Consider the following 27,699-nt stretch of genomic DNA (forward strand, 5'->3'; position numbering starts at 1 on the left):
TGGAGAAAAAGTGAGGCTTATATTCAGGCCAATACAGTACTTGTTCATCCTTTTGTTTCCCATTCCAATAATATCTTATACGTTTTGATCAACATTTTAACTTTACATTCCAGCAGGTCTCTTTCCAATCGTGCAGCTTATATTAGCGACCTTATGGTATGCAGCCAGGAGCATGGGGCAAGCAGCTCCAGGAGCAAAGCAGCGCCCGCCCCACATGTAGTCCCCGTCCTCTCCCCCAAGGCTGGGAAGGGAGAGAGCGAGGAAAGGAAAAGACCGCTGGCAACGCAGCCCAACTCCCCCCACCCCGCCCAGTATGCAGCCAGGAGCAGTGAGGAATGGAGCAGCTTATATTTGAGTATTTTTTCTCTGCCCCCCTCATTTTAAAGGTGCGGCTTATATTCGGATGCAGCTTATATTTGGGACAATATGGTATAATCTTCAACAATACATTGGACAATTGATATAGGTCATAACACTGATATGGATGCATAGAAGCGACTGTGGAATATGGATATAAAATTTACTGCACATTATAGTGTGAGGGGAAACTCTATGAAAATGTTATATAGATGGAATCTAACACCTACTAGATTGGCAAAAATGTATAAATCAAAATCAAACAAGTGTTGGAAACGTAAAGAAGGCACCTTTTATCATATGTGGTCATCTTGCAATAAGGTAAAAACGTACTGGGAAATGATATATAATGAATGGAAAAAGATGTTTAAGTTAACATTTGTTTAAAAAAAAACAGAAGCTTTTCTTTTGGGAATTATAGGTACAGTATAGATAGTATAGAAATTTATTTATGTATGAAACCACAGGTGCAAGAATGTTATTTGCCCAAAAAGTGGAAAGATGAAGGAATGAACGAAAGATTGGTTACAAAAACGCATGGACTATGCAAAAATGGTGAAACTTACCAGAAGAATAAGGAATCAGGATAACAAACTTATTATAAAGGAATGGAAATGGTATAATGAATGGCTGGGGCAGGTTCCACAGAGGGGATGCACCGAGACACGCGATCTCAGTGATCACGGGTAGGAGGAGGAGTTACGCTAAGACCACATCATGACATTACCAAGGAGGCAGGTTTAGTCATTGTTTGAAGACTATCCTTGCCTCTGGGTCTGGTCTTGACCAGAAAGATACTGGAACCAACAAGGGAGACCCACATGACCTTAGAGTGCTGCTGTGCAATGCCAGGTCAATGATTCACAAGACCGCTGTCATCCACGACTTGATCATGGATATAGGACTTGACCTGGCGTGTGTAACAGCAACTTGGCTGGATGAAGCAGATGGGCCTGTTCTTGCCAGGTTTCTCTTACACACAGCAACCGAGATCATATGGGAGGGGAGGGGGGGTGTTGCGGTTATTTTTAGGAAGTCGGTAGCTTGCACCAGGCATCCTATTGGAAAGACCCAGTTTTTCTGAGTGCATGTTCTGGACGCTGGGCAATAGGGGCAGTACAGGGTTCCTTTTCAGGTACTGACTTCCCTGCTGCATTCCCTGCCCAAGCTGCTTCAGGTCGTGGCAGATGTTCTCCTGGAGACACCTAGTTTGGTTGTCCTAGGGCAGGAACACCCAACTTCCAAGAGACTGCAATCTACTCCCAGGGAAAAAAAAACTAGCAATGATCTACCCATTTGGGGGCGGGGGGGACACCCAAAGTTTTTGAGCTTTTTGTAGGGGGGCGAGCAAATACTTCTGCCACTTTTGGGAGGGAACGCAACATGGATCGCTAAACAAGAAGTTGCGTGTCGAGGTCCCCCAAGTCAGCCCTAAATAATTCACAATTCACACATATTTTTTGTTTAAGGTTTTTGGCATAATTTTGGCCACAACTTTATTAAAATACATAAATGTGAGTGGTTGCTTAGGCATTGGTTATGACTATCTGTCCCCACGCCCAGGGACAGAACTGACTTCCGGATTCCAGCGAAAGCCAGTGAGGGAAAACAATAATAGGGAGAGCATGGAGCTGGGCACCAGACCCTCATCCCCCCCCCCCCGCATGCTCCCGGGGGCTTGCGCAGCCCTAAGCCCCGTTCAGGGGTAGGGACAAAAGAATGGCAAGCCCCTGGATTCCTTTAACGGAATTCTCTTTCCGCAGCAGCATTGGAGGGCAGGCACTTACCCCTCCACCAACCAATTTTTTAACCAATGCCTAACCGCCAATCGAGCCCTCACGCTCGCCGCCAAACCACTCACAACTGCACCCAATTCCTCAACCCCAACGACACGGCAGTAAACCAAATGTCATAACCAGCTGGAGAGAGGTGCACTCCATCATCCCTGTAAAAAGAAGAAGCTTGATGCTAATGTCAGGGTGCAAAATTAAGCACACACACACACCCCAGGAATAAACCCTCTTAGCCACAGCACTATTAGTGTGCTTCCTGCACTGCATGGCAGATAACCACACCTCCCAAGGCAAGGACCTTCATGGCCACTGTGCTATCCACACGCTTTCTGGCCCTCTCGGTGGCAGGTGGACCGTGGCTACCGCACCACGCATGTCGCTGAAGCAATTGCGACCAAAATATTTTGAATCCAGGGAGAGCTGCCATCAACTCATCCAAGTCCTCATGCATGTGGGACTCAAACTTAAATGCCGGGGGAAGACAGCAAATCATTTTTGCCCTGCTGCACCACATGCGCTGCAGGGGGGACCTACATAGGTCACACTCAACCACACCAAAGGAAGGAACTCCTCCCAAAGCATTCCCCATCTGAACATCCAGGATACATTCACATGGGCAGGAAGGCAGAGATGGCGTCCCCAGTCCAGGCTCGTCAGCGTGCTTGCCAGCTCAGTGCATGATGCTGTGGCCGACAATCCAAATGAGCACAGCTGCTCCTATGAAAAAAGGAAATAACAGACAGGCATCAGCACAGGCATCATTGATGATGCTTCCTGACGTAACCTTTGTCAGCATCAGACTTCCGATGACCCGTATGCACAATCCTGTCTACTGACAGGTCCCAGTGCGCAACCTTTGCAGCAGCACTTATTTGGAAGGAATGAGGCGTGTTCAGCGGTAGGCAAGCCGCAGGCTGCAATAACTGGCGCACGACGTGAGCAATTAGATGCCTGTCGAACCGGAACCCATTTTCGTGCACTAGGATCAAGCCAGCCCCCAGGGGAATGAAAAGCCAAATGTTTCTGGTATCCAATAACAGGGCAAGGGCCCGCCTCACCCGTGACTGGAAGCCTGATGGTGGCAACCCTGCCCACTAGGTCTGACTTAGAGCTCCAGACACTAATGACAAGCTCCAAAGCAGATAAGGAAAAGTCCTGAGGAAGTAAGCCTCCAGACTCTCAGCCTCGTGCTGGGTCCAACACAAATTTCCCCAACCCTCAGTACACCAAAATTACAATGGAATACTGAAAGAATTTTCGCCTTGATCTTGAACCAGCAGACAAGTCTTAACTTGTTGTGGATACTGCATAGGTCAAAAATTGACTGGCTTCCTGCCTGCTGTCCTGTGAAGGTTGGAGCCTTATTCCAACCTTCCAAGGCCCTGCACACGACCCTTTTTTACAAGGGTCTCTGAAAAATTAAAGCTTTACTATAGCAGACTGAAATATACTCAGAGTCGAGAGTGGATTTCATGCTCTTTATTCAGCTCATAGTGGTGAGGAGGAATGAATGCCCCCTCAAAGTATCTGCTTTATATACATTCCGGAATTCTCCTGTAGGCCAATCAGGTTGTGGATTCACTTCCATCTGGAGCTGGATTGGGTGGCTCCTGCAGACCAATCATATTGCTGCATTGTTCTAGGACCAATCAGACTGCTGCATTCTGAATCCTATTGTTCTAGGACCAATCAGACTAATGCATTTTGGATCCTATTCAACTCAGTACATAACACAGACATTGCAGCGGCCTGAATTCTGATAGCCTTAGCAGTGCATCCGATCTGCAGCAGCTGGGCCAAGTACTGCACACCTGCTCAGAGGATGGGGGCAAGTTCCTCTGAATGGCCGAGGATTGCCAGCTAAACGCTAAGAAATCACTCCAGGCCTTCTCATAAGACCTAAAAGCGGAAGGGGAAACGTAAGCTACTACTCCCCGTAATTATTAATTGTTGCCAATGTGCCACAGGAGCTCCAGAAAAATCCGGCTATAGCTGGACGTCCAGCGCCCGGGATCTGAAGCTCTCCAACTGAAAAAACGGGATAGTGTGTCTGCGAAAACATTAGATGATCCCGTAATAAAGAGAGCAGAAACACAATATTAAACCTTAAGCAGTGCAGCTGGAAAGCACATAAAAGGGGTGGAGACTCTGCCGGAGCATGAGAACCATTTTGCCAGGACGCTCACCACTGCCTGGTTATCAGACCAAGACAGACCCAACGGTCCCTTAACTCCTCAGTCCAGATGTGTGCTGCCACTACAATGGGGGAAAACTCAAAGTTCTTTTTTGGGAGCAATATCACAAATGGGCCAGCAACTACCCAGCAACGTAGGTGGCGCTGTGGGTTAAACCACAGAGCCTAGGACTTGCCGATCAGAAGGTCGGCGGTTCGAATCCCCGTGATGGGGTGAGCTCCTGTTGCTCAGTCCCTGCTCCTGCCAACCTAGCAGTTCGAAAGCATGTCAAAGTGCAAGTAGATCAATAGGTGCCGCTCCGGCGGGAAGGTATACGGCGTTTCCGTGTGCTGCTCTGGTTCGCCAGAAGCGGCTTAGTCATGCTGGCCACATGACTCGGAAGCTGTACGCCGGCTCCCTCAGCCAATAAAGGGAGATGAGTGCTGCAACCCCAGAGTCGGTCACGAGTGGACCTAATGGTCAGGGGTGCCTTTACCTTTACCCAGCAACAGAATACAGTGGTACCTCAGGTTACATACGCTTCAGGTTACATACGCTTCAGGTTACAGACTCTGCTAACCCAGAAATTTGCTTCAGGATGAGAACAGAAATTGTGCGGCGGCAGCACAGCAGAAGCGGGAGGCCCCATTAGCTAAAGTGGTGCTTCAGGTTAAGAACAGTTTCAGGTTAAGAACGGACCTCTGGAACGAATTAAGTACGTAGCCAGAGGTACCACCGTAGTCCAAAAGGAGAAGCTTGTTTTGTTTTGTTTTGTTTTGTTTTGTTTTGTTTTGTTTTGTTTTGTTTTGTTTTGTTTTGTTTTGTTTTGTTTTTTGTTTTGTTTTGTTTTGTTTTGTTATAACAATGGCTAAGTGGGGGATATGAACCCTGTCTCCCAGGTCCTTAGTCCTACACTCTAGCCACAAACCACAATGGCTCGTCTCTAAAATGGTGGTTGCCACTATCAGAGCAAAACAAACTAGAAGAAAATAAACTTATTCAGAAGCAGCATAGTTCAAGAGCATACACAGAGTGCTCATAAGCATTGGAGGCACAGAGAGCCTCTGGCTGCCTCAGATATACATTAGCAACAACTGAGCCTGCAAGCAGATACATTCTTATAGACAATGAGTCACATGTCACAGAGACTTAACAACTTACTGTAGCAGGTTTAGGCTTGAATGATATGTGCAGGCCGTGAAGGCCTCCCTGCATTATTAAAGGAAGCTCAAAATAGCGCTCCCGCCCAAGGCTAGATTAAAATTCAGCCAACAGCACTGCACGCACCCAAAATAAAGCCAACCTTTGGGAATACTATACAGTGGTGCCCCGCAAGATGAATGCCTCGCAAGACGAAAAACTCGCTAGACGAAAGGGTTTTCCGTTTTTCGAGGTGCTTCGCAAGACGAATTTCCCTATGGGCTTGCTTCGCAAGACGAAACGTCTTGCGAGTTCTTGCGAGTTTTTTCCCTTTCCCCCCCTTTTTCTAAGCCGCTAAGCCGCTAATAGCCGCTAAGCCGCTAATAGCCGTGCTTCGCAAGACGAAAAAACCGCAAGACGAAGAGACTCGCGGAACGGATTAATTTCGTCTTGCGAGGCACCACTGTAAACGAAAGTGATTCCAGCTAAGCTGGGAACAGCCCTGACTAGCCCCACAGTTAACAAACAGGCCAAATGGGAAAAACTTTTTTGCGAAAGAAAGGCCCTAATGGGGGCTCTCTCCCTATTGGGAAAGGCAAGACAAGGAGGATTACATGCAGGCAGCGCTCACAGATACAGGGAGAATCTTTCCAAAGGGCAGGGTAAGGGGTGGGGTGGGAAATCAAACAGGGGGAAAGGGGAATTAAATTAATTAAGGAACTAGAGAGGATTAAAAAGAAGGGGGAAATAAAGAAATGTAACCAGACCGCTCCACTGTCCTCCAGACGGTCCAAGTGCTCCAGGTGATCCGATGCACGCAGCAAAAGGGCCCAGTCAATGCTGCTTGACTTGATTTTATAACCTTTGGTCCATCCCCCTAAATGGCAACACCAAAATTTGCCCAGTAACCCAACCACCCAATCACTGCGGATGGTTATCCATACTAACCCGCCCAGCAACAGAGGGGTGGCCTGTTCAGATCCCACTGCAACACGTGTTCTCTATGAAGGAGAACACGCTTAATCCCGCCGTCTTCCGTTCTTGAAATTGTGCGCAAATAATGGACAGAGTGAGGGGGCAGGGCCAGGTCTCATTCCCCCCTGTGGAGGAAATAGAGCCTGCGATCAACTTCTATCAAGAGGGGATCAACCTGTTGATTGTGGTTGACTGGTTGGACATCCCTGTCCTAGGGGATTTTAACATCTATGCCGACATGACTTTACAAGGGGCACTCAGGACTTTGTGGAAAGCATGGCCTTCATGGGGTTGTCCCTGAATAAGTTTGGCCCAACTCTTAGTCGCGGACATGCCTTAGACCTGGTGTTCACCTCTGTGGACGTGGGTGATTCAACAGTAAGTAAAATGAAACAAAAGAGGTGCCATGGTCGGATCACTTCCTAGTGCAACTGGACTTCTCAACAACCCTTCCCTTCTGCAGGGAGGTGGGACCGATTTGGATGGTCTGCCTCCGCCACTTCATGGATCTAAATGGTTTCCAAAAAGTGGTAGGGGGTGTTTTATCCCGTGTTGATGGCATTTCAGATGATTCCCTGGTGGCCTGCTCTGAAGCGCCCTCTCCATTTGCATGGAGTCCAGACAGCCCCATGATTTTTCCCAGAGCTGAGGGCAATGAAACAATTGCTGAGACAGCTAGAGTGCCGGTGGCAGAAAACTGATTCTGATTCTGAATCGGACCAGACATGGGTTAGAGCTCAATTCGACGAGCCTACCAAGTGGCGATAAGCGATGGAAAAGAGGACCTTCTTATAAGGAAGCTCCCTTTTAGGATTCTGCCTTTCCTTGTGCTGCACAAACTATAGATTCCTTAGCCCCAGGTATCCATATATCGGGTATCTTGCTGATTGGAAGGTTGGCAGTTCGAATTTGTGCAATGGGGTGAGCTCCCATTGCTCTGTCCCAACTTCTGCCAATTTAGCAGTTCCAAATCACACCAGATAAATCTGCAGCAGGAAGGCAAACAACATTTCCATGTGCTCTGGCTTCTGTCACGGTGTCCCCTTGCATCGAAAGTGGTTTAGTCATGCTGGCCACATGACCCGGAAAGCTGTCCGTGGGCAAACGCCGGCTCCCTTGGCTTGAAAAGCGAGATAAGCGCCACACCCCATAGTCACCTTTAACTGGACTTAACCGTCTGAGGGTCCTTTACCTTTTACCGTATTTTTTCCTTTATCTGAACTCTGCTCCCAAAAGAACCTGCCCAGGCTATTATCTGAGGCTCTGCTCCAGAGGCAAGGGGCTATGGTATCCTTTTAAGGAGGAAAGTTTGTGCGGATTATGGGAAAACCAGCTTCATATAACCAACCTGTTTTCTAATTAATGCAGGAAGAGGGAAATAGCATAGACTAAGCTGTTCTGCCAGGCTTAGATGTCCACTTCCCCTTACTTTGGGAGGAACTAGGTAATCAAGCTTCTGCTGTCCCCTAGTCTACCTGAGAAGCTCAGCAGGTGAAGAGGTTTGCATGGAGGAAGTCTAGATCGTAAAGCATGCACATTTCCAGAAGCAGCAGCAGCACAAGTAACCTTCAGGCTGTTTCCCTCAAAGATGGTTCCCAGCCTTACTGCCTCCTCCTCCTCCTGCCTAGAAGCATTTGCTTCAAACTCCCTTTTCCTGTGCCCTCAAACACACAGTTAACCTGGCAACTTTTGTGGCATCTGACTCCCCAGGCCAAAGGATCCTTCTATGGCCTATCAACACATTTTTGTAATGCTAACAGGTCTGCTCTTCCTCCAGCCAGCCAGGTTGGTTTGCATAAGCCAGCCCAGGAATTTCTTTGCAGCTTGTGTTGTCCCTTCTTACCACAAATAACCAAAATCCTAGCATTTATTAATTTCTAGGTTTATACTGTCTATAACACTATTTTGTGAAATTAAATCTCTGCTGGGGTTCTCTCACCAAGTATTCTTACTTGCCCCAAACTTGGATATTAACATGCAGGAATTTTCCTATATTATTTTTATTATTGCACCAATGAGGATGTTATGTCTAATTCTTCACTAAAAGCTTCCATTTGACACAGCTGTGCGTTGAATGTTATCTTGTTATTATGAGCGCAGTAGTCTTCAGGGAACACAAAGTCTTGGTACACATTTCATGGTTCTGCCAGTTTGACCCTGAAGCTCACTGGGTTACAGCTTTTCTCCTAAGAGGCAATTTCAAAATAAAGATAAGTTTTTAAATAACCCTATAGAAATGCAGAAAGAAATGTAGGGTGCTATCCAACATTAGCTGTGCTCAGAGCAAGCCCACTATTTTCAGCAGGTCTGTTATATAACCTAGTTTGATCTAATCCATAGCTTTTTAATTGTTTCAGTTTTAAAAAATTAATTTAGTTGTCATTTCTGTTGTTTTATATCCTTTGACTGGAAGGGTCGCTTTGTGCAACATCCAGAGAACTTCTGTTATGAGAGGCTGCATAAAAGCAGTTATTCAAAAACAAATTGAATAAGTCATGAGTGTGTAATGTGTGGTGCTGTCTTCAGTGTTTATTCTTCTACCATGTTATTGTGTGTGAACAGAGCTTGATGATTATCAGATATGTTGTCCTTTAAAACTCAAGTGGGGAACCTGTGCGAAGTGGTCACGCTCCTCGTTTTACAGAGGACAGCCCTCTATTTGAAAGCTGCGTCCAGTCCAAATTGTGGGAATTACACTGTAGTTCCCATTTGCAGAGTATGTGGAAGACAGCCCTGGGTCCTTTGACTCTTTAATTACCGTATTTTTTGCTCTATAAGACTCACTTTTTCCCTCCTAAAAAGTAAGGGGAAATGTGTGTGCGTCTTATGGAGCGAATGCAGGCTGCGCAGCTATCCCAGAAGCCAGAACAGCAAGAGGGATCGCTGCTTTCACTGTGCAGTGATCCCTCTTGTTGTTCTGGCTTCTGAGATTCAGAATATTTTTTTTCTTGTTTTCCTCCTCCAAAAACTAGGTGCGTCTTATGGTCTGGTGCGTCTTATAGAGCGAAAATACGGTAGTTCTCTTTTCTCTCCTATAAAAACTATGCAAGTCACTCTCTTTTAAAGTTCAAATAACATACGACTTTTACTTAGTGTACTTGCACTTGTATATTAAAATACACAATGTAGGTAAAGGTAAAGGGACCCCTGATCATTAGGTCCAGTCGTGACCGACTCTGGGGTTGCAGCGCTCATCTCGCTTTATTGGCCGAGGGAGCTGGCGTACAGCTTCCGGGTCATGTGGCCAGCATGACTAAGCTGCTTCTGGCGAACCAGAGGAGCGCATGGAAACGCCGTTTACCCTCCCGCTGGAGCGGTACCTATTTATCTACTTGCACTTTGACGTGCTTTTGAACTGCTAGGTTGGCAGGAGCAGGGACCGAGCAATGGGAGCTCACCCCGTCGCGGGGATTCGAACTGCTGACCTTCTGATCGGCAAGACCTAAGCTCTGTGGTTTAACCCACAGCGCCACCCGCATCCCTCACAATGTAGGTAGATGATACTTAATTTGCTAGAACATCTAACATCCTAACATTTAACATCTAATTAGATTAAACATGAAAGCTCATACCTTGAAAGCTTATATTTAGTTGATCTTAAAGGTGCCACTGGAATTATTAAAAAAGATTTTTCCATCTTCCATCTTGTTATTTATTATGACTTTGACAGATCAACCCGGCTTTCCACCTGAATCTAACTCTGAGGCAGACAGCAGCACAATGGAACATATCTGTTGGTCAGCTGAGACTGTTCCGCTAACTGCCATAACTGTACCAACTCTATAATGGACACAGAGTGTACGACATCACAGAGTTCTGCAGTTCTTGTAATTAACCCTTTACATAGGCGTTTTCGATGCTTACATCCCACACAAATCTGGTTTAAAGATAAGGAACTCCGGTGCCAAGGTTTTCCTGATCTGGATTCTATAAATCTACGAATGGCCGTAACTGTCAAACCAATCATAGTTGGGAGAAGGCACTTGTAGCTCCAGTGACAGTTGCATTCAGAAGCACCCCCAAACTGCAAACCTGCTCCTTTAGGGAAAGTGTAACCTCATCTAGAGTAGGCAGTTTAGCACTTGATCTCGGTGGAGGTTTGCATTATGTTTCTCTTTTAAAAGTCTGCTTTCACTTATGAGAATGCTACAGATCACAGCTTTGAATATGTCCTGAACCTCTGTTAAAAACTTTAACTTTCAAACTAGTCGGCCAGGAAAATTGTCCAACGCAATGGAGTCTGAGCTCTTGGGCCACATTCTTCATTCCAAGAGCTCTGCAAGGCAGTCTGCTTGCAGATGCACCCGTCAGTATCTTTCTTTTATCTTGGTGCCCTCCCAAGGTTACTGAACTGCAGTCCTACCACACCTGCCCATTGGCCATGCTTGCTAGGGCTAATGGGACTAAGGGTTTAGCAACTTTGGAAGGACAAAGATTCCCCACACCTGCATTAAAAGCTAGCAGATGCCCACTGGGGGAGGAAGAGGAGTGCGGGGGGTGTGCACCGCCCCTGTCAACGCGATCCCAGTGGGGTTCCTTCACGGCAGCCCCCCCTGCCCATGCTGGACGCCACACCCCTGCAGGAGGAACGCCCCGCCCCCAGGGCACATGCCCCGCCCCTGCGGGTGGCGCACCACGCCCCCGGGACTCGCGCCAGCCCCACCCCCTCCTGCTCTCCACCCCTCAGTGCCAGAGCATGAGGCTCCTCCACCTGGAGATGCCAATCCTGCTGCCATGTGCGCCTAATTAATTAGCCCAGCATCCTCTTTCCCACAGAGGCCAACCATATGTTCTCTCCTGCTGTTGTTCCTCTGCTACTGGCAATTGGGGGCATGATGCCTGTTTTATTTTGCAGCCGTTATGGCTTCTAGCATTGGTAGCCTTATCCTCTGTGAATTTGTCTAATCCCCTTTTAAGGTAAAGGGTAAAGGACCCCTGGATGGTTAAATCCAGTCAAAGGCTGGACTATGGGGTGTGGCACTCATCTTGTTTCAGGCCAAGGGAGCTGGCTTTGGCCACAGAAAGCTATCTGGGTCATGTGGCCAGAGGACTAAACTGCTACTGGCGCATGGAGGAACTTGACAAGTGCCAGAGCGCACGGAAAAGCCGTTTACCTTCCCGCCACAGCGTTACCTATTTATCTACTTGCACTGGTATGCTTTTGAACTGCTAGTTTGGCAGAATCTGGGCAGCCATCACTACAATTTGTAACAAATTCCATAGTTAGCCATGCACAGGGTGGAAAAGTACTTCCTTTTCCATGTCTGCTTGGGTGGACAATGATGTGGATGCCACATGGTCACTTGTTCTCATGTGTGTTGCTGTGTGAGGTGTTGGATATGGTCCACCAGTGGGCTAGAGCCCCATGATTGAATGCTTCATAGTGCACAAACTTTTTCTGTAGGTTGAAAACTAGCATGTCAGAAGAGATGGCTACGCTATTAACCTGACATTCCCATTTTCTGAATGCAGGTGTTTTATGATTATTTGTGGGGTTGGGTTGGGGATGTGAAGTAACAGTCATGTGCAATTCACACCACCCTTCTTCGGTCTGACTTAGGACAACCAAGACGCAGATTGCTACCCTCAATGTGTTTTCTTTCTCTCTCTCTAAGCTGGGGGAGTATGCATGTCAGTGAAACCCCTCCTCTCATGCCACAGCCAATCCAGGCAGGAGTGCCAGTCCCAGGGTAGATGCCAACCTACATACCTGGCCCCAGCCCCTTGGCTCCAGGAGGTGAGTCTTTCTGTGTGTGTGTCTTTGAAATATACTCAGAGTCGAGAGTGGATTTCATGCTCTTTATTCTGCTCATAGTGGTGAGGAGGAATGGAAGTTCCCCCAGAATGTCTGCTTTATATACATTATTTACACAATGGGCCCCACGTGATTGGCTTATTCCGGGATTCACCTGTAGGCCAATCAGGTTGCAGATTCACTTCCACCTGCAGCTGGATTGGGTAGCTCCTGTGGACCAGTCAGACTGCTGCATTCTGAATCCTATTGTTCTAGGGCCAATCAGACTGATGCATTTTGGATCCTATTCAACTCAGTACATAACAGTCTTCCCAATGTTTGTCCTTGATTTAGCAGTGACCGAGGGTCACTGAAAGTAGGAGCCCCCCTCCTGCTCCCAGAAAAGGTTATTTATGTATGAACAACTACGGCCCATGTTTTGTTAGCCCCCAAATGGAAAACGAGCGAGGTCCCAACCAAAGAAGAATGGCAACTTAAGTTGACAAAATATGCACAACTTGCAGACTTAACATATAGAATAAGAGAACAAGAAGAACGTATGTTTAAAGAAGATTGGAAAATGTTTTTTGAATATGTGGAAAATAATTGTGTACAGCTGAAGAGATTAATTCAGCAGTGTAAATAAATTTGATTGATGCAATAATGGAATACTGATTGCTATATTTTTTGTAAAATATGCAGGGATTAAAAAGAAAAAGGGAAGTCACTGATATCTTAAGGATGTAAAATGAATATTTAAATTGTAAAACAGAAAATTTAATTTTAAAAAGGGGTCAGTGGGGTCAGAGGCAAGGAGACAGAGGAAACCTTGAGGCAGGAATGGGCTTGATTTGGCCAGAGATGGCAACTTAGGTAAGACTGCAATCCTAGGCACACTTAACTGTTGGTAAACAGCAGTGAATGTAAAATAACATCTTTATTAAGAAACATGTGTAAGATTAAGTTGTGGGGCCAGGTATAGAGATCTGATGTGGAGAATTATAATGCAGTGTGTTTGTTTTCATTTTGAAACATATTAAAAACTCTTATTCATTTGATTCACTGCCAGCTAAGAAACAAATCTAGAAATCCACGAAATTCTATACTCAATAATGTCTGATAATCAGTCACTCAACCCAATCCCATAATATAAAACCTTAATCAAGAGCTAAATTAATGAGGACCTCCACAGTCTGTACAAGTCCTCCACAGGACTTCCCCAACCTAGTGTTACAAAACCTTAGGAAGGCTGGAGTAGGGTGTTTTAAAAATTATTGCTTTATCTTTTTTAATGTTTTGCTGTGCTTTTGCTTTTCTGTTTTAAACGGGGCTTTTATTAAACAACTCATCTGATGCAGGCAACCTAGAATTTCATGCTGGGGCGCGAGGCAGCTGGGGAAGGAGGGATGGATCACACAAACCACACACCACACACACACACACACACACACACACACACACACACCTCGCTACAGCTTCTGCACAAGATATGGGAGAAGGAAAGCATCTTTCTCCATGGAGAATGCTGGAGGAAGAGGGAAGAACTCAGTGGAAGGCTTCTCTTCTCTTCTCTTCTCTTCTCTTCTCTTCTCTTCTCTTCTCTTCTCTTCTCTTCTCTTCCATGAGGCTTCCCCCTTTTCCCACACTTAGCATGGACACACACACTCCTCCCTATCTAAGGAGCTCAGAGATCCTTCTTAGGCACTGCCCCCCCCCCCCGGCCTGCCTGGCCTGCAGGGAATCCATATAGCGAGTGGCGAAGCTGCTTGCTCCGCTACCGGGGGGCGGAGAGCAGGCGGGGGCGTAGCTGGTGCTCCCAGGGGTGTGGTGCACCACTGTGGGGGCGTGGTGTGCACCCCAGGGCATGGCACGCCACCCACAAGGGCGTGGCCTGGCACCTGCAGGGGTGTGGCGTGCGTTCTGGGTGCATGGCACACTGCCACGGGGAGTGGCATGCCACTGCGGGGCACTGCACGCACCCTGGGGGAGTGACACACCATCTGTGGGGGCGTGGCACCCAGCGTGCGCAGGGGTGTGTGGCGTGTGTTGGGGGGGGCACCGCGATGGTACCCTAGCGGAATAGTGGTGCCAGGGGCAGTGCACTCCCTCCGCACCCCCGTTCCTCCACCAGTGCATGTGACCCAGTGGGAAGACCCGAAGCGAAGACCCTTGATACTTGATTATTCTACGTAGACTCTCTGACTGTGAATGTTCTGTTTAGCCATTTGAGCACCAGCCACTGTGTGGACCCTCCTTCCCCATGAATTTGTCTCATCATTGTCCACTTGTTCCTTACCAAAAACCCTTGTGGTTTGCATATTTTCAGCTAAGGACTGAAAAAGGCAAAGCAGACAAACCTTGCTTGTGCCAAAATCACAATAATTCCCACTTAACACTCAATCCAATCCATCTACTCAAATCCATCAGAAGGTGGTGATTTCTGCATGGCAGGGGGTTGGACTAGATGACCCTTGATGTCCCTTCCAGCTCTATGATTCTACAATTCTAGTCTCATAGCAGACTAGTAGAAATAAATAAATTGCAGGCTTGTTGTTGACTTATTTGCAAGAGTGGTTTTAAATCACCGAGTTTGCTTTTCATTTTCTCCTGACATTTCCCCTCCACCCATCCTCATAATCCACCTAATGCCTCCTTTGCTGACTATTTTTCTCCCCAGGTGGCATGGCAGGAGGTGGCACGATGATGTTGAAACAAGTTTGGGGTAAAGCAGATAATCCATCAGTGCCTAGTTATGATTCCACTTTTCCAGGCCGACCTACTGACAAGTTTGAGGTGAGGAGGGACTTTCTATCAAGGTATCCCTCACCTGCAACTGCACTCTCCAAGGCTCTCTGTAACATAGGGCTGGCCCACCTGTGAGGCAGGGTGAGGCAAACTTTCTGCACTCATTTTGATGCATTTTTTGCTAATATTTACTAATATTTTACTAGTTACAAAGTTGTATAAAAGTCTTGATGATTTCCTTGCTTGGGCAGTGCTTTTGGGAATTGACCTAGAGAAGAAGAAGGAGAGTTTGGATTTGATACCCTGCTTTATCACTACCCGAAGGAGTCTCAAAGCGGCTAACATTCTCCTTTCCCTTCCTCCCTCACAACAAACACTCTGTGAGGTGAATGGGGCTGAGAGACTTCAAAGAAGTGTGACTGGCCCAAGGTCACCCAGCAGCTGCATGTGGAGGAGTGGAGCCATGAACCCAGTTGAGTCTACTGCTCTTAACCACTATACCACACTGGTTCTCAAGGTGCTGTCCTGCTGCAGCAGAATTAATAAAGGGTACCCACTAGACGCCTTGTTGGTTATCAGTGGTCCCATCTGTTGATTTAATATAAGTTAGATCTTACCTAGGACTATTTCCATGACATTTTCAAGAAACTATGTGAAGGATTGCACTAGATAAACTACAAAGTCACAAAGCAAGAGCAAGCTATGGCGTGACATCTGTGGAACAACTCATGGTTAGCTTGTAGTTTGTTAAAGAATCCAAGGGTTAGCATTATGTGCAGATCTGAACACTGTATTGCCTGCATGTCAGTGGTTTGATTGCTGTTGTGTTGGAGGAGGGGGGTCTACTTTCTACATTCCTTAAACAGGCTGAAAACCAGTGTGCTGTGGTGGCTAGAACTGAGGAAATCCATGAAGCTCCCTGGGTGACTTTGGGCCACTTGCTATCTCTTGACATACAGTAACCAGCCTCACAAGTGGTGTTGTACAGGGCTGGGTGAGCGGGAAAAAACCCTGGACTCTTTGGAGGCAAGGCAGGGTATCCTTTCCCCTAGTTATGTCACCCAGAGCAGCTGGAAGAAACCAAAATAATTTAATCATTTGCATTGAGGACAAAAAGTTAGATGGAATAAAAACAAGGCTACACCAGACATCCTTGAACGGAATGGAGAAGCTTTGTAACAGATAACAACCTTTGGAGATACCATGGGGTAGAAAAAGCAGCCAATCATGCTTTGCTACTTCTTTTGAATCAAGGTTGTGTATGCAGCAGTTGATTCAACACAATATTATTCCTGACCTCCTCTTGCATTTCCCAACAGTTCTCAGCGCAGAAGGTTCGATACTGCAGCTCTGGTGAGTCTGGGCAAAATTTGGGACTTGGAATGTAGAACTAGGCTGGCCACAACCAATGTTATGGGATGCAATTAAAATCTCAAAGGGGTTTCCCTTCCTCATTCTGAACTAGTCCTTTTCAACAACAGTAAGAGTTATCTTTGTAGGAAATTGTGGTCCCAGCCCACAATAAGGGGAATCTTTTACAGAGCCGAGTAACCTTAAGGTTTAGATCTTTCCTATTTCTTCAGCAATGCTCTCCTCTAAAAAGAGAGAGCCACCCAGTGTCATCTGGAGAAATTCCATTTGATGACTGACAGTATCTGAAAGCAAGGGTCCCTATTTCTGGTCTTGGAGAGTGCTTTTGCCCTCCTCGTCCACTGCCTGGATTTTAATGGTTGGGAAGAATCAGGACACTAGCATATTCTGAATGAAGAACATAGCTGGCTTTAACAGTTGATTTTGTTGGGAATATATATTATCTGAATATTATATGCACAAAAATGGCTTGAGGAGATGGTACCTACTAAAACAGAATGGCAACTGCAATTGACAAAATGTGTACAACTGGCAAGCTTGACTTGGAAAATTAGAGATCAAAAAGAGAGTGACTTTAAGGAGGACTGGAAAATATAGATTTTTTAAACACAATGGAAACATGTTAAAATGCAAGTAATATTTTGAGTAAGAACTGCAGAGGAAAGTCTGGTGGAGTTTTTTGTGAAGAAGCTAAGGCATAGAATAAATATAATATGCAGTAAGAATTGGAACTTTGGGGAAGCCATGGAGGGGAAGTCCTAGGTTGATTGATTGAATGTTAAATGTTCAACTAATATTTATTACTTACAATAAATAATGAAGGGGGGAATTGTGATTTGCACAAGCTCATGTATAGTACTTCAGGAGCTTTATGAGGGAGGGAGGTTGTTGGGCTTGTTGGGGAGATGCGTGTTTGCAGAATAGCATTGAGCGGTTCTCATGTGTTGCTGATTGAGGAGTTGGAAGTGATCCACCTGGGGGCTGGTTTCCCATGTTTGCATGCTGCACTGTGCAGAAAGGTTTCCTACAGGTTGAACACTAGCATATCTGAATACATTGCTAGGCTGTGTAAGCCTTTCTCTTGGTATTACCAATTTCTGAATAGGATTGTTGTGTGTTTTTTCTCAAAAAACTTTTTACGGAAGTTTTTTTGTGTTACAAAACAAATAGCTCAACAGTGAATGGTACATCTGTTGTCTCCACTTTCATTTCATAGTCTTTTTCACTGTTTGTTTACAGTTGGTGCGAGAGAATCTTTCAGTTGGGGAAGAGATGGGGGTATTGTTCTGTTGCCTTTTATTGGTGTAGGGGTTTGTGTCAGCATCATGTGGGTAGTTCCTTTGTTTGTTTGTTTGTTTGTTTGTTTGTTTGTTTGTTTGTTTGTTTTTATTGATAATGCAAGAGATTAAGGGGTTGAGCTTGGATGGTTGCATTCAGGTGATTGCAGTGTGGCTTGCTTGTATGTCTGGGTGGCGGTGATGGGTGGGGGGTAGGTTGTTGGGTCAGGTTAGCCATATTGACTTGTTTGCTGTTGGAGGACGTGAATGCTGGGGTTTTATGATTACAGTGGTACCTCGGCGGTCCGTACTTAACCTGAAACTGTTCTTAACCTGAAGCACCACTTTAGCTAATGGGGCCTCCTGCTGCTGACGCACCACTGGAGCACAATTTCTGTTCTCATCCTGAAGCAAGGTTCTTAACCCAAAGCACTATTTCTGGATTAGCGGAGTGTGTAACCTGAAGCGTATGTAACCTGAAGCATATGTAACCCGAGGTACCACGGTACTGTGTTTGTGGGTTTGGGGATACAAAATAACAGTCATGTGATATACACACACAATCCCTTTGCATAGCTGTCAACCTTCCCTTTTTTTGCAGGAAATTCCCTTATTCCAGCACCGTTTCCCACTGCTTCCCACTGCTATCCCGGATTGTTAGATATCCCGTAGACTGTGCCCAGGACAGGTGAGGCTGCTGATCCCTTATTTTCAAATCTGAAAGTTGACAACTATGCCCCTTTGCAACCTGACTTAGCACAGTGCATGTTGCTTCTCAAGCTTGGGCTGCCATTCGCCCGGATTTTCCTGGACATGACTGGGATTATTTCAATGGCAGAATTGATATCCAGGGGGAATTTCCCAAAGGCGGCACTTTGTCCTTTGCAGCCTGACTTAGGACAGTGCATGTTGCTTCTTGAGCAAAGCGGTGGCACAGAGGTGATGCGCTTGAACTGGAATAGTACTGTGCTGTCAGTCTTCTCTCCCTAGATTTTCTGATGTCTTCTCCCACCACCTCCTTGCTTCTCATCCTCTTCTGCAGGGATTATCTTGGGACAATGCACCAGAGGTCTCTCTACCAGGGTCCCCCCATGCACGGCATGGCTGGTTATGACACCCGTGGACCGCCACCCCGTGTAACAAGTGGCGGACCAATGGGAGAACACAGTCAAGTGTCCTTGATGGATGTCCAAGGTAAGAGGTTTCAGGCTTAAATGAGAAGGATCATTTACCGGTATAAATCACAGCACAGTAAGGGATTCATCAGCAGGGGTGATATATGAAACAAATAGCAGTGTAGCTAAAATAAACAATGCTGTATCTCATACAATATACTGCACAATAATGAATATAAATAATTATAAAGGGTATACCATGTTACAGAGGATCATATTGAAAAACACTTCCTAGAAACGTCCTTGCTAAGGAACCCTGTAAACTATAAAAACACACAAAATCAAAGCACAAAGGGTGTTAAACCAGACTGGTGCAATCCATTTTTAGTTCCCTCATACTTTCCTTAAACTCAATGGAGATTGTAAAAGTAAAACATAATGCTATCCATACTTCAAAAAACAAAATAAAAATTCAATAAAATAAAACGGAAATGTATCCACAAGAAAAAGAAACACTCTTATTCCTATTGTTATCTAATGCAACGTCTTAGCAGAACAGCAAATTCTCTGCAGACATTTTTGTTAATAATTGGATCTAAACAGAATAAATGCCTGCTCGGAAGTGCCAAATTATAAAATATTGATGAATAAGAGATAGCATTTAAAGTGACAGTTTTGATTGAGTTGCTAGATCTTAGGCAATGATTATTAAGTTCCTTAAACATTATGCCCTGGGGAGAGTAGGCCTTATGGGAGGACAAAGAGGTCCAAAGATTCCCCCCTTTGCCATCATAATCAGCACCACTGCTTCCAAGGGTGTGTGAGGAAATGCGTCTCTGCACTCTTACACCTATTGCCTTCTTCTGTCTGAAGGGAGCCCACTTCTGTCTGAAATACATGAAGCTTCATTCAAAGCTCCTCTATTCCTGTAGTAGGTGGGCATTTTCACTCTATTGGCATGGGCTCCTTGCATGGTCTCGGGCAGGTAACTCCCAGCGCTGTTTGTATAAGTGTAATTGTCTTCAATGCAGGTGGAAGAGGCATGGATGACAGGGGCATGGAATATCAAGGCATGGAGTGCAGAGAGATGGAAGAGAAGGACATGGAGCCCACTAGAGGCAGGGAGCCCAGACGCATGGAATATCAAGGCACGGAGCGCAGAGAGAGGGACGTGGCGCCCACTAGAGGCAGGGGAGAGATGGGAGAGAGGGATGTGGCACCCACTAGAGGCAGGGGAGAGATGGGAGAGAGGGATGTGGCACCCACTAGAGGCAGGGGAGAGATGGGAGAGAGGGATGTGGCACCCACTAGAGGCAGGGGAGAGATGGGAGAGAGGGATGTGGCACCCACTAGAGGCAGGGGAGAGATGGGAGAGAGGGACACGGAGCCCCCTAGAGGCAGGGAGGCCAGGCGCATGAAATATCAAGTCATGGAGTGCAGAGTGAGGGACAGGGAGCCCACTAGAGGCAGGGGAGAGATGGGAGAGAGGGACATGGAGCCCACTAGAGGCATGAGGCCCAGAGGAATGGGATATCAAGGGATGCAGCCCAGAGGGATAGAATACGTGGTCAAGGTGCTCCCTAGAGGCATGGAACCACCTAGAGGCATGAACTATCAAGGTACACAGCCTCATGGAATAGATCCCAGAGCCATGAATTATCAAGGCATGGAGCCCAGATGGAAGGAATACGTGGTCAAGGTGCTCCATATAGGCATCGTGCCACACATAGCCATGAATTATCAAGGCACGGAGGCCAGAAGGATGGAATTCTTGGTCATGGTGCTCCCTAGACGCATGGAGCCACCTAGAGTCATGAACTATCAAGGCACACAGCCTCATGGAATAGCTCCCAGAGCCATAGAGCCTCCCCAGGGCATGGAACCCAAAGGCTTGGAGCCGACTGGAGAAATTCAAGGTCCTGGACCTTTGAGCAAGGCAGCAACTGATCTGCAGGAACCTCAACAGGTATGTGGAGTAACCGTGTGCTTTTTCATTTTCCCCAGTGGGTTCCTAGACACATTCTTGGAGCCAGAACATGAACAGCCTCATAGGGTCATGGCCAGACGATTGGTATAGTGATTTATTTCCCAATGGAGATGGGAGTGGGTAGGTGCAATTTCCATCATTACCCCCATCCTTTTTTGTTCCTGAGCAACGCGGGGGGGGGGGGTACAGTGGTTGAGCTATCACTTAGATATGACTCTAGGATGGGGAACTTGCATCCCTCCAGGTGTTGCTGGACTCCAGCTCTCATCAGCCCCAGCCAGTTTGGCCAGTGATTACTGGGGGGGGGGGTCCCAACTTCTGCCCTGAAAGAAAAGGCAAACACTTTGGCAGGCCCTGCACCTTCAAAGCAGAAAACTGCTCGCAGTGCAAAGGCTGAAACCCAGCAATGAGAGAGATCATTAGAGAGAGCTAAGTTCCTAGCTTTGGAAATTGTATCAGGGATTTCAGGCCAGCTGTCATGCACCCTTCTGCCTCTGTTGCCCGGTACTCTCCTGAACTTTCCCCAGCTGTCAACATACCCCTCCTTTACCTGATGTTGGCAGGAAAATCCATGGATTGGACAAAGGAGCAGGAGTGGCACTTTATTTCTTTTGAAGTGGTAGTCAGAAGTTAAATTGCCTCCAGTGATGGGACAGCGGACCATGTCCCTGTGTGCTTTTCTAATCAAATAACTGCCCTTTATTTTCCCCATGCGTGTCCCCCAGCTCTTAGTGTCCAGAGGTAGTGCAGCTAGTAGTGTATGGAGCTGTTTTCAGACACCATGTGAATGTTGTCCATGTAAACCACATGATTGAGGAGGGGTCAGCAAACTTTCTGAAATCTTCCTTTGTGTTTACAGGTGGTCAGCATGCCTATAGCAGCAGCAGAACAAGTTGCAGGCATGCCAGGAGCAAGCGAGCAAGCAGGCAGCCAACCTGAGGGCTTCAGTCCTGGCCAAGATGAAGAAGAAGAACACCTGGATAAAGATGACGTAAGCCAAACAATGTTGCCTTCTTTGAGCTCTCTGTTAAAGAGGCAAGCAGCGACAGTCTGCAGGATGGGGTGGCAGCGCTTACCTGACCCATCACAGGTGAGGTCAGAACGGTGCAAAACGCACTGGTGGGGCCAATCCTGTGGTCCCACCAGTCCCCAACCTCATGGCCCCCTCCCTCCCTGTACTCCACAGTGGCACCAGTGACAGAAGGTCAGCTAAATGCTGCTGGCCAGTGCTGGGGGGCAATATCACTGGCAGTAACATCAAGGTCTTTTCAGCAGCTACCCCCAAACTCTGGAATGAGTGTGGTAGAACACATCCCTCTAATATGTTGATGTAATGTGCTTTGCAGATCTTTTCAAACTAGCTTTTAGAGTGTAATATGCTGTCCTAATATTGGGGGGGGGGGTTGTTGCTATATTAATATATAGTGTATAATATATAGTGTATAATAAACTATGATTTCTGAAATAAGAAAAGAAATATGAGCAGCAAGAATTTCACCACTGGTTCCAATTAGAGTGCAGGTGATTTGAGGTCAGATCAAAGGTCTATTTAGTCCAGTGTTCTGTTCTCACAGTGGCCAGCCAGGTGCCTTTGGAAACTCCACAAGCATGAAAAGAAAGCTGTAGCACTCTCCCACTCACAATCCGGCAACTGGTACACAGAGGTAGGCTTCCTCTCATCCTGGAGGCAATATAGCCCTTCTTGCTTAGCTTACCCACTTCTTAACATGGGACTGAAATGGCCTGCTTGAGTCTCCTAGTGGTGCAGCAACTGCTAGCACGTTTGCAAAGGTAAGCAGGGTAAGTCTGGTTTCAAATGGGATGGGGGGGCTGTGTGTTGAGATTTCGACTAGATGACCCTTGGGATCCTTCCCAGCTCTACCATTCTGTGAATCTGTGAATCTCCAGTTCAGATGCAATTGTCAGCATGGTTATTAATGCTATGGTTATGTGGGGGACAGAGGGAGAGAATAAGTTACCACGGTTTAATAACCACTCTGAAAAATCCCAAAGAGATTACCGTCTTTTCTACTGAAAAAACATATTGGTCTGAATGCATCCTTATCAGTTTCTTTCATCTCTCCATAGGCCGAATGCATTGAAGAATTCCTCAATATGACGGACGAAGAGTTGGCTGATTTTCATTCAGAGGAATGGCTGAGCAGTTTCGAAATGAAAGACGATGCACCGAATGGCTGCGACAACGCCATGGGGTAAGAGGGGAGCTGGGCTCTACAAAACATCCTAAGACCGTGCCAAGCCCAGCTTGGATGGCACTTGCTTCATAGTCTCACCCAGTCAATCATCTCATTAGCAAAGGCTGTGCTAGTTAATGTACTCCCATTGCCTTCTTTTCCCAATGAATAATCAGTTACACTAAAGGGCAGAATCCAGCACTTATTTCTCCTGTTCAAAACCCCTTGAAATGAAGGCAGGTGTACAAACACCCCCATGCCCTCATCTTCAGCTGACCATTTCAGGGTCTTGGAACATTGCACCTTTGGGGGAAAAGGTTGTGCCCACAGTCCCAGATTTATATAAAGGGTCGGCAAAGAGGCACAGTTCTTTAATATGCCTCAACAAGTTTCTCTAGCACTTCTAGAAGACCTTCCATATGAAGAAAACTATGCTGAAAAAGCCAAAGAGAAACGCTGAATGGCAGGCTTGGAAGAGTACTCAGAGGCATGCTCACTGGCAACTGCAGAATTGCAAAAGATCTGATGGCAAGTGTAGCCAGCAGCCAGACATGGAGCAAGGCACCATTCCTTAATCCAAGCAGCTCCAAACTGATGTATGCCCAGCCTTTAAACAGCAGCAAACTGCCCTCTCAGTACCCTTCATAGTCCCTAATTGGTCGTTTGCCCACAAAATCCCTCACAAATGTTCACCAACTTCTCTGCAGTTTAGCTTTTGCTGCTTGTTCTATTAGTGGTCCATATGTTGAACAGCTGTTTCTCTTTCTCCTTTCAGGGATCAGTCCGGCTGAACTCAACGTTTAGGTGTTTCTCAGCAGGAGATTGGTGTGATGGGAGCCTAATCCATCTTGTTAATACTGTACAGTGGTAACTCGGGTTAACAACTTAATTCGTTCCGGAGGTCCGTTCTTAATCTGAAACTGTTAAGCACCACTGAAGCACCACTATAGCTAATGGGGCCTCCTGCTCCCACTACGCTGCCGGAGCACAATTTCTGTTCTCATGCTGAAGCAAAGTTCTTAATCTGAGGTATTATTTCTGGGTTAGCAGAGTCTGCAACCTGAAGCATTTGTAACCTGAAGCATATGTAACCCAAGATACCACTGTAGAATTATTTTGAAAAATGTCTAACCAAATGGCATGTTGAAGACAGCATAGAAAATGGTTTCTACACCCTTCCTATGTCTGAACCAGATCAGTACTGAGGGGAAGGGGGCTCCCTTCCCCTTGTTTATCTTACTTCTCCCATCATTTTGTTTACTTCCTTGAGTTTCAATTAAAAGTTGGGTTTGACTAAAACCGTGTGGCTTGTCGTACATCTGTATTGCTTCCCCAGTCACCTCATCCTCCCTTCTAGATCAAAGCTTAGCTTACGTTCCCATGAAGTCGTTCCCACACATTCTGCCTGTTGTGTCATCCCTACTGCTGCACAATTATTTTTTCAAAGGCACTAGATTAAAATTCTCCTACTCTTATCTAACCAGCAAAGTAAAAGCTGATCCAGACAAGGAACTCCTACAGCACTCCTGAAAAATGGGGCAGAATAGGACTTCTTTATGCACTGCTGAGGAAAGTTTGTTCCATGACCACTGAGGAGGATCTGCAAAGTGTGCACCCATTCTGTCCTAACATGGCATGTTATCAAGAGGACCCTGTCAGGGCTAGAGGACACTCATTCCCTCCATACATGCACATGCATGCACCAACACAGGGAAGGGGGACCTTTGACCCTCCCAATGTTGGACTGCAACTCCCATCATCACTGGCCATGTTGGCTGGGGCTGATGGGAGTTGAGGTCCAACAGCACCAGAAGGGACACAGTTCCCTCACCATAGCTCTGAAGCTTCTGAGGCCGGTTAACCCAAATCTGCAACATGAGACCCACATTTAATTTCATTATGTTCTCCCAAGAGCTAAGGTGGCTACATGCTCACAAGAATTTTTTTGTGTGAGAATGTGGCACCGGACCATTTTGTCCCTGGACAACATCTAGCCTGCAAAACAACAAGGGATTCCCATTTATGCTTTCCATCATCCCCCACTCTCATTTATTTTTTAAAAAAGAAATTCAACATACATTATGATATACAAGCCCACAGATTCCTGGTGCTGAAGACTGATCTCTAAGTCAGGCGTGGGTAACTCATATTGTAGATGCTGTTGGACTACTGGTCCCATCACTCCTTGCCATTGGCTACGCTGCCTAGGACTGATGGCAGCTGGAGTCCAACAGCTGGAAGGCCACAGTTTAGCCACCCTTGACTAGGCTGTGTTGTGCTTCTCACAGCACAAGCCCAAGACATTTGGGCACCTGAGGTGAACCACAAAATGCCCCTTGCCAGGGAAGAAGGGTTGGGTGAAGATCTACACTGGTAACAAGGTGGGGAATCAAATGGACTTTCCCCCATCATAGAGTCTTTGAGAATGGGCCCACTTTGAATCACGCCAAGCAAGTGTACAGTCCAGGAGACTACAGAGGTCAGCCCCTGCTATTTTCTCCCTAGGGGTGGGAGAACCCTCCCATTCACCAAGAGGACACAGCAGCGGCAGCATGTAGGGGGTGCTGCCAAGGAGGCAGCCATTCTGGCCTCCAAGCAGTACACCACAGCTGTGTCTGCCACCACAGTTGCAGCAGCAGCAGCAGCACTGAGCAATGCATTTCTTGGAGGCTGAATCTGCTGCACCTTGGATCTTGCCACCTGAGGCAGTTGCCTCACCTTCCATCATGGGGGGGAGGGTGCAGTCCCAGTTCCCTGGAAAATCAAACAAGTCTTTCCCTGCTGCATATACCTTTCCTGGGACACCAGCATCATAGACTGCACACAGCCGGATTAATTGATCCTTGAAGTCCATCTCTCAGCAATAAAACAATTCCTCATCAGATTCCCTCTCTGTGCTTTTTATGAAGTTTGCCCTTGCAATTTTCTCACTGGAGGAATCCTTTCAGGGGACAAAGATCTCCCTGGCAGGCTGATTGCTTTAATACAGTGTGCAAATGCATACAGTGGTGCCTCGCAAGACGAAATTAATTCGTTCCGCCAGTCTCTTCGTCTTGCGGTTTTTTCGTCTTGTGAAGCATCCCTATTAGCGGCTTAGCGGCTAAGCGGCTATTAGCGGCTTAGAAAAAGGGGGGAAAGGGAAAAAACTCGCAAGACTCACAAGACGTTTTCGTCTTGCGAAACAAGCCAATAGGGAAATTCGTTTTGCGAAGCGCCTCCAAAACGGAAAACCCTTTCGTCTAGCGGGTTTTTCGTCTTGCGAGGCATTCGTCTTGCAGGGCACCACTGTATTTAGTGTCTGAATTGATTTTTGGCCTTACCCATTAAAGGGCAGTGCATGGGAGGTATCAGCTCTTTAACTGTGTTAAGAGAGAGCATTACAGTTCTGAATATTTAGCCACAGAATACATTTTTCAGCCATAGGATATCAAACTAGAGATTCCTGTCCTGTGCAGATTAAGGAAGGATCAAACATAGAGAATGCAGTGCATTTCAGAGTCTCTTTGTTAACAACTTGGTTTTTCAACTGGCAACTCCTTTAAAGCCGAGATGATTGCGGAAACTGCTGGTTTATTGATGGACCATTAAATCAGAAAACTATTTATTTTATTTATTCATTTATTAAATTTCTATACCGCCCTATACCCATAGGTCTCAACATAAAATGACAACATAAAATGACAACATAAAATGGTAATATAAAAACACAAAATACATAGTAAGAATAAAAACAAGGACAACCCAATAACACCCCCATCTCCTACTTGAAAATGTTTGTAGTCTGCAGCTTTTGCCCAAAGAAGCATATTGGGGCAAGGGTGGTCCAGGGAAACCAATGCCTTGCAGGGGTGGGAGTCTGGATCAAGCTACAACAACAGCATTTGGCAGCATTCAGGTCCACAAGTTTGGCCAGTTTCTGGCTGCAAGACGTGCTGGGGAGGAGTGGTATTCCTGCGCTTGACTTAAAAATTCTCTTTATTGAAGTAAAACTGGACGTTTCTGGGATCTAGGCTGGAGTGTTGATGGCAGTACTTTTGCAGAGTCTTAGCCAGGCTCTCTGGGCCACACAGAAACACACCCACTACAGACCTGCAAAGCCCAAGGAAGAAGCAATTAATGTCAGGAAACAAATGTTACTAATGGATTGCTTTGAGGAAAGGGAGAAGGGAAGGATAATACGCAGCAATGTTGTGCGAGCTGAATCATTCCATTTAGATGACAGAATCTGGGTGTCTTTTCTGCGGAATTCCCTACAAATGGGAGCAATAGAAAGGAGATCTATATGTATAGCTATGGTCTCCGCTCCGACAACCTGGGAACACAGCAGCAGACCTCACCTGGGATGGGCAGCTGCCACCGCTGAGAATTCATTGCTCCACATGGGCCTCCCAAAGAAAGTTTTCTGCCGCAGGCCCGTCACCATGTCGGTGGACCTGTCAAAGTTGACCGCTGCGTGACCAACCTAGAAAAGCAGCAAAAAATTGGGCAGGCCTCACAGCAGCTGCATAAATATTTCATACAATTTCTTAAAATTGACCTTTCAGCTTCTTTCTGATGTTCATGCTAACGGGCTAAGTTATGGATCTCAGCACAGTAGTTTTCATGGAATATTAAGTCTGGCTGTACATATTCCAGGATTCTGCCCTTCCTTCTGCTGCCAGGGGCATATGAAGGCAGGCATGGGGGGCAGCTCGCCCCTGGTGCCACCCGGGGGGGGGTGACAAGATGGCCCGCTGCCTCTCCCCCCCCCAGCTGTAGAGCAGCTGAGGGCACACACATGGTGTCCTTATGGGTGCCACGCATGCGCAATCCTGCCCTGGGGGCCGGAGAGGCTTC

At 46.6% G+C, this 27,699-nt stretch overlaps 3 protein-coding genes and 1 long non-coding RNA gene across 8 annotated transcripts in view; 2 read left to right on the forward strand and 2 right to left on the reverse strand.

Annotated features, from left to right (window-relative positions):
- Positions 1-8,288: 8,288 nt before the first annotated feature.
- Positions 8,289-10,984, reverse strand: LOC309334053. The gene is made up of 2 exons (XR_014152805.1): positions 10,012-10,984; positions 8,289-8,625 (listed from the first exon to the last, which is right to left on the reverse strand). It is a non-coding gene; the product is annotated as an uncharacterized lncRNA (long non-coding RNA).
- A 3,288-nt stretch (positions 10,985-14,272) lies between these two features.
- On the forward strand, positions 14,273-20,034 carry LOC309333328 (uncharacterized protein; the record flags this gene model as incomplete). Its single annotated transcript, XM_081846701.1, has 5 exons — positions 14,273-16,271; positions 18,168-18,254; positions 18,609-18,760; positions 19,713-19,936; positions 19,993-20,034. Exons 1-5 carry the CDS (start codon positions 16,180-16,182, stop codon positions 20,032-20,034), a joined length of 597 nt encoding a protein of 198 aa, XP_081702827.1. The 5' UTR covers positions 14,273-16,179.
- Positions 20,016-24,139, forward strand: LOC309333311 (uncharacterized protein). Of its 2 annotated transcripts, XM_081846689.1 has the most exons (5): positions 20,016-20,147; positions 20,190-20,647; positions 21,528-21,659; positions 22,757-22,881; positions 23,639-24,139. In XM_081846689.1, exons 1-5 carry the CDS (start codon positions 20,048-20,050, stop codon positions 23,652-23,654), a joined length of 831 nt encoding a protein of 276 aa, XP_081702815.1. In that variant the 5' UTR covers positions 20,016-20,047; the 3' UTR covers positions 23,655-24,139. The 2 variants fall into 2 exon arrangements, with proteins under 2 accessions (XP_081702815.1, XP_081702814.1); XM_081846688.1 differs by having other exon boundaries at positions 20,016-20,647.
- A 2,345-nt stretch (positions 24,140-26,484) lies between these two features.
- The window catches only part of NOX1 (NADPH oxidase 1), a 36,569-nt gene continuing 35,354 nt past the window's right edge, over positions 26,485-27,699 (reverse strand). For all 4 annotated transcript variants that reach the window (XM_081848061.1, XM_081848062.1, XM_081848060.1 and 1 more), the window contains 2 exons: positions 27,201-27,325; positions 26,485-26,952 (listed from right to left, as the gene is read on the reverse strand). In XM_081848061.1, coding sequence (XP_081704187.1) covers positions 26,826-26,952; positions 27,201-27,325 — 252 coding nt within the window. In that variant the 3' untranslated portion in view covers positions 26,485-26,825. The remainder of the gene's footprint in view (positions 26,953-27,200; positions 27,326-27,699) is intronic.

Source organism: Podarcis erhardii (assembly GCF_964252035.2).
Source record: "Podarcis erhardii genome assembly, chromosome: Z".
NCBI lineage: Eukaryota > Metazoa > Chordata > Lepidosauria > Squamata > Lacertidae > Podarcis > Podarcis erhardii.

What these genes read in the sequence shown, in the direction of transcription:
- LOC309333311 (XM_081846688.1), top strand. Translation starts at nt 20,048, where the DNA reads ATGGGAGAGAGGGACACGGAGCCCCCTAGAGGCAGGGAGGCCAGGCGC. An exon ending in ATCTGCAGGAACCTCAACAG is followed by an intron (nt 20,648 to 21,527) that starts GTATGTGGAGTA and finishes TTGTGTTTACAG; the next exon opens with GTGGTCAGCATGCCTATAGC. An exon ending in AACACCTGGATAAAGATGAC is followed by an intron (nt 21,660 to 22,756) that starts GTAAGCCAAACA and finishes ATCTCTCCATAG; the next exon opens with GCCGAATGCATTGAAGAATT.